The 12,214-nt window shown below is 33.6% G+C and overlaps 1 protein-coding gene across 3 annotated transcripts; it reads left to right on the plus strand.

Annotated features, from left to right (window-relative positions):
• The first annotated feature begins 2,591 nt into the window (after positions 1-2,591).
• Positions 2,592-10,377, plus strand: LOC140875166 (protein HIRA-like). 3 transcript variants are annotated; one of them, XM_073278750.1, is made up of 11 exons: positions 2,592-3,032; positions 3,123-3,236; positions 3,780-4,055; positions 4,277-4,528; positions 4,618-5,015; positions 5,149-6,124; positions 7,501-7,711; positions 7,854-8,094; positions 8,376-8,498; positions 9,207-9,324; positions 9,530-10,377. In XM_073278750.1, exons 2-11 carry the CDS (start codon positions 3,129-3,131, stop codon positions 9,944-9,946), a joined length of 3,120 nt encoding a protein of 1,039 aa, XP_073134851.1. In that variant the 5' UTR covers positions 2,592-3,032; positions 3,123-3,128; the 3' UTR covers positions 9,947-10,377. The 3 variants fall into 3 exon arrangements, with proteins under 3 accessions (XP_073134851.1, XP_073134841.1, XP_073134861.1); XM_073278740.1 differs by having other exon boundaries at positions 2,592-3,236; XM_073278760.1 differs by lacking the exons at positions 2,592-3,032; positions 3,123-3,236 and having other exon boundaries at positions 3,919-4,055; positions 4,274-4,528.
• The last annotated feature ends 1,837 nt before the right edge of the window (positions 10,378-12,214 follow it).

Below are 12,214 nucleotides of genomic sequence, written 5' to 3' on the forward strand. Positions count from 1 at the left end.
GCGCCAGTACGGGATTTACACACAGTACGACATGTATTGTGTGTTTTCGGGTTTTTGATTATTATATTATTATTTTGAGTATTTTTGATTATTTTTTAGTATTATAAGTTTACTAGGAAAGTTTTAGATGATATCTTTTGATATCTTTTATATTATTTTGCTTTATCTTTTATTATTTTGTAGTTATATTATAAATACAACATATACAATCATTATTAACAACAACAATGAAGATTACTGAATATTGATTTTATAAATTATAATTATTTTTAGAATTATGACAAAGCTTTGCTTTTTGTATCCAAAAATCAAACTTATCAAAGTTTAATAAACTTTGTGGCGTTTGTCAATTGATTATATTCGTAAATTGTCAGAGACAGGTTCCTCTGAAGGTTCCATTGAGATCGATTGTTTATCTCGTGATTATCTGTTGCGAATTTCATTGTAAGTTAGAGGTAGATTTTCCAAACTTACTTGTTTCAAAAGATCGGGACAACATTATTGAGTCTTTTTGTTATTGAACTGAGGGTGCGATTTTAATATAGTCGTGTTTGCTTTTCATGACATCCAAGATTCTTATCAACATGAGTCGTTCTTTTCATTTTTACCTCAAAACTTGAAAGTTTTTGCATAGAAACTCTTAAAAAAGTACTTAAAATACCTTAAAAGATCATAAACATGAATTTAGGACCTCAAATACGTTAAAAAAAATGCTCGGGACAGAACCCTGGGCGCCAAGGAGCGCCCTAGTGCAAAGTATGAGTGCTTTCGGGTGCTCCTGTGCCTAGGCCGCTACATGCGAATGCAGGCATTGGCGCAGTGTGCCAAAATATTATTTTCTTGACTCTTTTTGGGTTCTTTTCGATCCCAATTCAAACCTACTCACTCACACAGTGAAATTTATGATCAAACACATGAAAAACTTTAAAAACTCGAAAAAGATTCATCCAAAAACAATCATCTTCAAAAAATTTACATCAAAACTTTTCATATAACAAACACACACAAAAATTCTCAGATTCACACATATTTTCTCATCAAATCTCAAAAATCTTTACACCAAACGTCAAGAACGATTCACGTTTCACAGTTCTACATCATGCTCTTCAAAATCTTTTAAAATCAATGCAATATACATTACATACACAATCAACATACAAGTTTTTCATATCAAAATACATATATTCTCGAATGGTGGTTTCAAAAGCTTCTAAAACTTGTCTGATCATTATATGTTGTAATTAACTGGTACCTTGGTAGCGATCTAGCCTTGCACGAACGAGATTGAGAGTATTTCTTCTTCCTTGGTGCAGGGTTTGAACGAGAGAAGGGAGTGGGAAGATGAGTAGGCGAAGACAAAGAGATAAAAGAGGTGAAAGAATTTGACGGTACTCAGTTTGTAACTAATGTGCTTGGAAGTCGGCTCATTAGTTGCAAATACTGACTTTCCAAATTCGCTCATTATTTAAAAATAAAACCGCACCAACATTAAACTTAAAATAAATATAAAAATATTTGTTTAACCTCGTTCGTAGGCTAGTCTCGTTTTTCTCAGTCCAGAATTAATCTTAAACCTGAAAACAATAAAATTAACTTGTAACCATTAAACACCAAACAAATCACATAACATTAAATAATTTAACACCACATTTAAACATATATTTTAACAACCAAAAACTCAACTTTGAAACATAAAATCTCATGCAATATACATAGCACGAAATATTTTAAACATAAATTTTATATCATTAATATCACATAAAATCATTTAATTAAACATAACTTTTAAATCATAATTAAATAAAAATAAAATCATTTAAAATTCATTTAAAATCCCGTTAATACTCGTGAATGAATTAATGGATTTTTCGGGCGTTACACTCTCCGCTACATCAATTGCCCAACCCCTCTTGTCCTCCACTTGGGACTTTTCGTGCCACCTCGTTTTCAATATCAACGAAAAACATCTTCATGGTTTTTAGTGCGATTGAGAAGAGGAATGGGGATCTCCATGGTGGACAGATTGAGGATGATTTCGAAATACACAAGAAGAAATATATCTTGAAGAGATATTTCGGTTGATATTAGAATAGTTGGAGTAAAATTGTAAAAGTGTTAATCGATTGAAGGTAAAATTTCAATGAACACTCACATGTTATTATCTATACTATTATATAAAAGTTGTGACCTATTTCAAAACTGTTTTAGTCAGTTTGATGACATCAATATAAATTTATAATTTTAAACCTCAAACATACATTATAATTCATATAGATTATTGGGTAAAATAGTAAAAACTCACGCTTGCATTTCTAACTCCCATCATTAAAACCACTCACTATCTATGTGTTGCTAAAATTAAAGATTCATTTCAGTTAACGAATTTCATTGCAATTTTGTTTAATATCAACATATTATTTGTAAATTATTAAAATTTCGTATTTATTATAATTTTAACTAGATATTAAATTATTTACATACACGCAGCGCAAAGCGTGTACATCAGTTGCTAATATATATAATAGATGGGACATATATGTATACGAAAACAAATAACCAACAGAATCTTCCATTAAATTTTTGACCATTAACAAGTCATTAACTTTGCTAGAAAGAGGATCTCAACCCTGCCCTATGAACGCACGCACAATTAGGGTTTTTGGCTTTTTGCGACTGTTCCTAAATTTTCGAAAAATTCCCAATTTAAGTAATCTAATTCTGTATGGGTTATTTTTCCAATTAACGAAATAGTATTCATATGCTTTTAATTTTCTATTTTTCTTGAACTTTGGGAGACCAATTCCAATTTCCATGTCGAATTGGTTGCCAAAATTACTCCAAGCAGAAATTGGTTCGTCCTAGTTTTTGTTTAGTCCGTTGTGCCCAAGTTGTTATTTTCACTCTTCTTTACACTCCTTTCTTAAAATAAAAATTTTGTCTTCAACTGCTGGATGCGTTACAGTTTTCGGATGTAAGGTTATTGAATTTTTGGGTGATGAGGATATGAAACCAGGCGAGACTTCGGTCTTGGAGTGAGTTTAATCGAAAAAGCTATTTTCTCTTTCTTTTTGGAGGAAAAAAATTCTGGGTTTTTGTGTATTTTTTATTAATTTTTCCAGTAGTGAAATATGATAGCAGAGAAACCTAGTTGGATAAAGCATGGGGGCACCCAGATATTCTCCATTGACATTCAGCCCGGTGGCCTCAGGTTTGCCACTGGTGGAGGTGATCATAAGGTTTGCTTTCCTTGGCTTGTATACGTCGGAGCCTCTATTTTCCTTTTCTATCTTAATTTCCTTTCTTGCTGGCGATAAATTTCCCAGAAAGATTAAATCTTTGGAGTCTAGGACTACATAACGCTTGACACGTCTTCCAAATTAATATCAATTTTCTTATGTAATTCTTTATGCTTGCAATTACTGTTTGTCCCTGTGGACATTTTTTTTAATGTATCAGTTTTACAAAACTAGACTGAAGTTTCTACTTAACCATTGCTTAGTTGCTAAATAACAAATAGTGAATCTTCTCTCCAGGACCTTCGAATCTCTGAATTATTTTTGTGATATGATGCAGAAGTGGGAGGCTTATCGTTTTCCTTTTCTAGATGTCATAAGAATCATGATTAAACCTTCTCTAGTTTAATGCAGCCATGCCATCATGACAAGCTTAGAGATTGAACAAATCTGTATATCTGTGGGTTTTGACATCAGTTAACTGGGTAATGAATACTTTTTGAAAAGGAAGTTGCTCCAATAAAGTAATCTTTGCTGTATGTTCAGGTTCGCATTTGGAACATGAAACATGTTGGCAAGGAATTGGCATCAGACGATTCAGCACCTAAACTTCTGGCGACTTTGCGTGATCATTTTGGTTCAGTTAACTGTGTTAGATGGGCTAAACATGGTCGCTATGTTGCATCTGGATCGGACGATCAAGTTGTTCTTATTCATGAGAGGAAGCCTGGTTCAGGAACAACAGAGTTTGGCAGTGGAGAGCCACCGGATATTGAAAATTGGAAAGTTTCCATTACTTTGAGAGGACACACAGCGGATGTGGTAATAAGAGTCTCTTAATTGTATAGCGTGAATCTCAAAAATTCACTTGTCTTTAAGTTATCTACTAGGTTGCGGAAGAGGAAGTTTTTGTTACAACTTACAACTAAAATCACCTGATATGATAACATCAAATAGATTGTCGATTTTCTCTCATCTACAGCTTGCTGTTGAACGGTTTGATTTTTAACCAAGGGGTTGATTCTTTTCCATGCCTAAAGTAGGTGGATCTTAACTGGTCTCCTGATGACTCAGCACTTGCTAGTGGAAGTCTGGATAACACAATTCATATTTGGGACATGAATAGTGGCATCTGTACTGCTGTTCTTCGGGGTCACTCGAGTCTGGTCAAAGGAGTTGTTTGGGATCCAATTGGTTCATTCATAGCGAGCCAATCAGATGACAAGGCTGTAATTATTTGGAGAACTACTGATTGGAGTCTCGCCCACAGAACTGATGGTCATTGGTCAAAATCTGTATGTTAACCATGTATTGAGATGAACCCTTTGTTTGTTTTTCTATTGATTCCATGTCCCCTGACCTGATGTATGATGTCATTTTGCAGCTTGGATCTACCTTCTTCAGGCGGCTCGACTGGTCACCTTGTGGCCATTTTATTACTACAACTCATGGTTATCAAAAGCCTAGGCATTCTGCACCTGTTCTTGAAAGAGGGGAATGGTCTGCCACTTTTGACTTCTTGGGGCACAACGCTCCAATTATTGTTGCCAAGTTCAACCGTTTAATGTTTAGAAGGAGTTCCTCCAATTTTCGGGACTTAAAAACTGCATCACTTGGGTGGAATAATGGTTCTTCTAAGACCGAAGGAAAAGATTTTCAGCCATACAATATTATTGCTATGGGAAGTCAGGACCGCAATATAACTGTGTGGACCACTGCAAGCCCTCGTCCTCTCTTTGTGGCCAAGCATTTCTTTACTCAAAGTGTTGTTGATCTATCATGGTGATTTTACTCTTCGGTGCCTATAAGTTCCTTTTTTGGAATGTGTTCCAATTATGCTTGGAGTTGCATTCTTAAATTTGCATAATTCCAATCCCTTAGTTCATGTTTACTATATTGAATTGTCTGTGTGCAGGAGCCCTGATGGATATTCACTTATTGCTTGTTCTTTGGATGGGACAGTCGCAACATTTCATTTTGATGCAAAAGAACTTGGACATGCGTTAACTGATGCTGAATTAAATGATTTGAAGAGAAATCGCTATGGTGATGTCAAAGGTCGGCATGGGTACTTGGCTGAAACTCCAGCACAATTAGTGCTGGAAGCAGCATGTATGAAGCAATCTGCCAGTAAAAAAGTGAATTTAGTAGTCCCAGAGAAACAGCCATCTTCAAAACTTTCAACTGATTTAGTTTTGGCTACAAAAACCAACAAGACCCATGTCAACAATGGAAAGAAAATTGAAGATGCTATCATTGATGAGTCAAATACAGGAAATTGTGCACGTATGTCGATTCCTGTAAAGCAAAAAGAATATAGACGTCCTGATGGTCGAAGGAGGATAATACCTGAAGCTGTCGGAGTTCCTGTCCAACAGGAAAGAATGCCTGTTGATGACCATTCTGAATCTCTTGAATTTGCTATAAAGTCTGTGCATCACATGAAGGATGATGATGGTGTACCTAGAGAAGTGCGCATCAGAAATTCTGCCAGCAAAAATGCAGATTTGAGAGAGAGATCCGATGTAATGGCTAGAGCAAGTATAAGTGAAAGTTTTGTCCTTGAGAAGGTTCCTGCCACTGGGATTGATGAAGGAAGAACTATTGTTGAACAGGCTACTCATGTGGCGTCTGGTAGTATTCTTTCCATTAGGGTGTTTGATAAGAAAGAAGGGGAAGGTTCATTGCCTTTGTGCTTGGAAGCTAGTCCGGTAGAGCATTCTGTAAACGACATTATAGGAGCCGGAAGTATTTTTTTTATGAAAGAAACGGAACTATCTTGTACACGTGGAACTCAAAATCTTTGGTCAGATAGGATTTCTGGAAAGGTCACTGTACTTGCTGGAAATATGAACTTTTGGGCTGTTGGTTGTGAAGATGGATGCCTTCAGGTTAGCACAGTAGCAGTTCTCACTTCCCAGTACATTATATTAAGTTGAATCATTTGATGGATTTACATGCTGCCAAGCTCCAAATTCCGATGGGTAGCTTGCATCCACTATTTATGAATTTGTCAGATTTTTTTTACTGCATCAGTTTTTGACTGCTTTCATTATTTGTGATTGTCTTATATGTGGTTTTTTTCCATTTAAAAACCATAAAAAAAATAGAGTACTTGCTTCATTGACTGCAAACGAGAAACATAGGCATCCACATCCGTTAGATTTTTGGTTTCAATTTCATGCATAAAAATATGATAAAAATTGCAATTATTAGTTAGACTCTGGAAGGAATCTTGTATCATTACATAATCACTGTACACACTTTCAGTCTTCTTAATGTGCCTATAAACATTGCAGCACCTTCGTTCACGTCATCATATGTTGGAGATATTATAAATAATCTACATAACTGTAGGTGGATTCTCCTTGTTAATCTATACTATATATTAAGTAAGAGTAAGCGGTCTCTTGGAATGGGCATCATCTTCATTTTTGCGCTTATATAGTTATGTAATTACGAATATGCCATTTTCATTATTTTTTTCATTTCATGAATATTTATTTACGAAAATACCATTTTTAATCTAACTATTTATTATTATAATTTTTTTATACTTTCAATTAAAAAATAGACAATAAAAGACACGCATCGCGTGCATTCGGATACTAGTATGGACTTAAGATCTTGTGATGAGTTTGTTAGTGGCTTTGTTGTGTTGACAAGGCTAACAGTGAGCTTATCTTATAGTACTTATCAACATGACTTCAGATGTCAATCATGCACTGCAAAGTGGACATAGCGAGGACACTGGTATTTGAATGGATTTTTTTAAATATGTCGTATGTAGGAAAAGTTTTCTGGGGTTCAAATGTAAATCAGGGAGTCTGACCTCCTTATTTGCAAATTAAAAAAATTCCAAGGGAACAGACCCAGGCTATTTGGTGAATTTTGAAGAAACAACTCACTGCATGGTTTTTTAGGAAAACGTTCTCTCCTCCTGTGAGATAGGACACGGTGGGGTTATTTTTGAAACTGCCCCCAGGTTATTATTAACTGTCATGGTCGACTGCTTAGTCACAGTCGGTGTATCCTTGTTTTAGAGATGCAATTTTTAACATGAATGGGAAGAAGTATTGAACAATTATGCCAGTAAGTTCCTACTGGATGGTTATCAATTATCAATTCTGATTTTATTTTTGTTAATGTGACTTTTTTGTTTTGGTTTTTTGTTGGCTATGAGTCACGGGAACATCTGGTTCATGTCACAAACTCTTCTTAACAAATAACACTCTGGTGAAATATTATTATTTATTTTTTTGGAAAGGTTTATACGAAGTCTGGAAGACGTGCCATGCCAACCATGATGTTGGGATCTTCTGCTGTATTTATTGATTGTGATGAATTTTGGAAATTGCTGGTTGTCACGAGGATGGGGTCCTTGTATGTTTGGGATCTCTTCAACAGGAAATGTCTCCTCCATGACTCCTTGGTTTCGCTGATAACTACAGATGCAAAGTCCAATGCTAAAAACCCTGGTAACCTGGTTTCTTCTTCTTGATTCTATAGAAGTTCTATGGTTATGTAGATAATGCTGAAATTATAACTATTGTCGATTTGATTTCATTTTGCATTGTAGATTGATGGCTCTAATATTTTTCCTTTTTTAATGAACTCTAGTTACAATCAAGGTTATATCAGCAAAACTATCCAAATCTGGTAGTCCCCTTGTTGTTTTGGCTACACGCCATGCGTACCTGTACGATACTAGTCTAATGTGTTGGTTGAGAGTGGCAGATGATTTTTTTCCTACATCAAATTTTGCTAGCTCTTGGAACTTGGGCTCAGCTCATGTTGGTGAGCTGGCAGGATTGCAGGTTGATGTCAGGAAATTTCTTGCCCGGAAACCTTGGTGGAGCAGGTTTGTATATGCTTCTTGATCTTGAATCTTCAATGGAACTTTCAAAGATACATGTAATATTGGCAATATATAATTGGTCGTACGACCTTTAAGGAGTACATAAACTTCTCTGAAACTCTTTACGAAGCATTCTGGTCGAGTCTCGTGTTATCTACCTGTGCTAATGTATCCTGATGCCTTTTGGCCATGGTTATTTGCGTTTGTACTGCTGTGTTCACTGTTGGGTGGTTCTTTAATTGCTTTTTGCATGAGCTTTATCTCAAATTGTTGTCTTACTGCAGAGCGACTGATGATGGAGTGCAGACACGTGCTCATTTGGAAGCTCAACTGGCATCTGCACTGGCTTTGAAGTCTCCAAAGGAATATCGCCAATGCCTTATCTCTTATGTGCGCTTTTTAGCAAGGTGCGAGGTGTTTTTACTGGTACATTGTCTTATCATTCAATCTAATTGGTGATATCATGTTCCTATGGTGACCTGTTAATATAGAATAATCAGATTTTCATTCAGTGAGCTCTTAGAATATTCTTCCAACGGTTTTCATTTTTCTTTCTTTTCTTTATTTTATTTTTTGTTTTTAGATAATCAATTAAAACTAGCTTTATGGAATTGGAAGAGTATTGTGGAGTAGACTAGTAGTGTCGTATTTTTTGGAAAACCAGCAATGTTTTACGGGAGATTGCAAAGGATGAGTTGGGGAAGTTGATAAAACTTGTGTAAAATATCGGATCAAACAATATATTTTAGTAATGTTTGGTTTTATTTTTTGGGTGTTTCTGGTAAATGTTCTCTGAAAAGTTGTGTTTGTATTATATTCCTTTGCATTCGACGAAATGAAATTTGTATTTGTAATACCCAAAAAATATATATTGTTGGGGAGCTATTAGTAGCTAAAATTATCTCTTCTACATTGTATGGTTGGCTATTTTAAGCTTTGTGCTTGAGGTATAATATAATATCAAATCTTGAGTTAAAATCATTTAAACAAATATAGGTTTGGGTATAGCGGCAAGCATATATAAGGAAAAGAATTTTGATCTGTCATTTATGTTTCTAACATAATGAATAGCTTTCATGATAATCTAAATATTTTGATATCTTTTCAAATCATAGAGAGGCAGACGAGCCCCGTCTAAGAGAAATTTGTGAAAATTTTCTCGAACCTCCTGTCGGAATGGCTGAAGCTGGATTTTCAAATCTCAAGACACGAGAATGGGATCCTTTTGTCCTTGTAAGGCCTTTTCCTACTCCTAATTATTGGAGGCATTCGTTGAATTTAATTGGATATTACTTTCTTTGCAATTTGCATTTTTTTACTTCATCTCGACTCATATCTCCTCCCTTCATAAAAAATCAAACAAGTTGGTCAAGTCTGGGGCGTGTGTCTTCATCTTTTTACCTTCTGTATTCGTATAGATTTACATGCGCCATTGCAGGGAATGAACAAACACAAACTCCTGCGAGATGACATTCTTCCATCAATGGCATCGAACCGAAAAGTTCAACGTTTGCTTAATGAGTTTATGGATCGCCTGTCTGAATATGAATCAACTGAGACAAGCTTCGAAGAAAAGAATCTCAAATCTGCAATTTGCAGAACAAATTCAGATTCAACAGCTGCAGATAAAACGAATCCCATTGAACCTATTAGTCATCCAGTCGAGCAAACTTCAGAAACAACTGAGCTATTGGATGATACACGTCCAAGAACCATTGGTAAAGATTCCATTATCGAAGACTTGAATCAAGAACGACCAGGAGGAGAACCCAAATCAGAGAAAACGAATCTGTGTCCTGCCACAGATCCAATAGTCCAACGCTTAACAAGGCCAGGAGAAGGATTCTTGACTTAACTTCTTGGGTGATTCTACAACTTACTTTAACAATTGTGCATCCTTTTCCTTTGAAGTTCGAATATCATATGGTAGCAGATAGCTTCTTACCATTGAACACACGTAATCCCTAGGTTTAATAGGTGAAATGGCGTGGTTTCTTGAATTCTGCGCAAGACAACTTGTTAAAAGGTCGAGCAGGAGCAGTTTTTGGGTATTTTTTAGAGAAGTTATCTCACAAATTTGAAGAAATTCTAAGGTTAGAACTAGTTTTTGCTGTTCATAGGTTTGCTAAATCAATTTATTTGACTTGTTTCTTGTAATATATGTCTAGCTAATTTGTTGATTTTTTTTTTAATGGTGAAGTGTAAAATTTAATTGTCCTGATAGTATAAATAATTCTATTATTTTTTGTTATATTTTCACTTCCAAAATTTTGTTCTCTTTGTTCATTTCATCAGTTTGGCAACTATTGTGGGGTTTTCGTTGTCATTGTTTTTTGATACTTTTCTATATTCTATGCAACTATCACAATGAGCAAATTGTATTTACGACCATTGTGAAAAAATAAAAATAAAAAATAGTATAAAACCCGTATGAAAATTGCTATAGTCTAAACTGTCAATTTTAATTTTAATTTTAATTTTAATCCTATAGTAGTATCTGAGTTAGATATCTATCATCGAATTAATTAGTTTTGCAATTTTGTTTCGACTATCAATTTTTTTGGTTTTTGCAGTAATCAAATGATAATATCACTTTGTGGTATGCATGTGTGTGTTTACTAATAGAATTATAAATAAAAAACACGAGACTAAAGTAATGTTTGAGATAATTTTTAAGAAACACTTATTAGATTTTCGAGCCCGTTTGGAAACCGTAGATAATTTAGGAAAAACATTTTTTTTTTTTAAAAAAAAGCACTTTTGTAATTATTTTAATGTTTGGATGGGCTTCTAAGGTAGTGTTTGGGAGAGCTTCTTAAAAGCACTTCTTAGCTTTTTAAATTTTGTGAAATTTTGTTAACGAAAAGCTGAGAAGTACTTCTTAGAAGTTCTTCCAAATGCTATCTAAGTGCTTTAAAAAGCACTTTTAAAAGCCAAAATTGGGGCTTTTTTAGAAGCTCAAAAATGTGGTTTTTTTAAAATGTTTTTCTAATTTTTATTTCTACTATTAACCTAACCATCTAATAATTCAGCCGGCACAAAAAATGTCTTCTACTAATCTACTGATCAAAAAGTTCCAAGGAAACAATGTAATATTGATTTATAAGAAATTCATTGCCTATACAAGATCGTTGAAAATGACATGTTTTATATAAATAATTTATAACCAATTAAATATTGATTGTTATGTTTTTCAAGATTTTCAATCTTTATGAATAATTGTTATGATTTATCGATTTATTGTGTTATTTTTAATTTTATTATATTTTTAGATTATTTAGAAATTAATATAAATATATATTAGTAAAAAATCTCTAGAAATAGTATTCATCCAAACACATTTATGAATTAAATAAGTGTTTTTCATTTGTTTATCCAAACACAAAAATACTATAATTTTTATTTAAAAAAGCACATTTAAAAGCCAACTTAAAAAAACACTTTTTTAAATAAAAAAAAACTTCTCAAACCAAAGGTACTATTCGTTAACAAAATTTTGAACATTTTTTAATAAAAAGTTGAGAAGTGCTTCCTAGAAGCTCTCCCAAACATTACCTAAAATTGCCTGCCGTTATATTTACATGATTAAAATTAGTATATATTTTGTAAGCTCTCGTGTATATCTAACTTTCAGAATATTTTCTATCAAAAAAAAAAACACCTTTCAGAGTATTTATGTATGTTTGTTTAAAAATGTCCATTTTTTAACAATACAAAAGAGGGTTGATTTTATTTTTCCTTTTTATTTTGTCATATTACAAGTCGGACGGTGACTGTGTTATGTCGCTTTTGAATTTTGATTGAATTCTTTTTACCATAGTTTGTGAATGATATTTAAAATATATCAGGAAGCTCTTTTCATTAAGTTTAGTTTTGTATGTGTTTTTTTTTAATAAAAAAGAAATAAGTGTATTTTAAAAAATTAAAATAGCTATAGAATATATGTAGTAAATTTTGAACATGTAAGAAAATACAAAAACTCATATGAGTTTGTCTCACGAATAAATTTTGTGAGATAGATCTCCAACCTGATCCGACCTGTAAAAATATTATTTTTATATAAAAAAATTATGAGATGAATTGCATCTATATATATATATATAATATCATCTGTATTCTAATG

This window comes from Henckelia pumila, chromosome 1, assembly GCF_033568475.1.
Source record: "Henckelia pumila isolate YLH828 chromosome 1, ASM3356847v2, whole genome shotgun sequence".
Classification (NCBI taxonomy): Eukaryota; Viridiplantae; Streptophyta; class Magnoliopsida; order Lamiales; family Gesneriaceae; genus Henckelia; species Henckelia pumila.

Bases quoted from the DNA above. Each gene is read 5' to 3' on its own strand.
- LOC140875166 (XM_073278740.1), top strand. From the start codon at position 3,129: ATGATAGCAGAGAAACCTAGTTGGATAAAGCATGGGGGCACCCAGATA. The intron at 4,056-4,276 runs GTAATAAGAGTC...TGCCTAAAGTAG, and splicing joins GAGGACACACAGCGGATGTG to GTGGATCTTAACTGGTCTCC. The intron at 7,712-7,853 runs GTAACCTGGTTT...AATGAACTCTAG, and splicing joins GTCCAATGCTAAAAACCCTG to TTACAATCAAGGTTATATCA.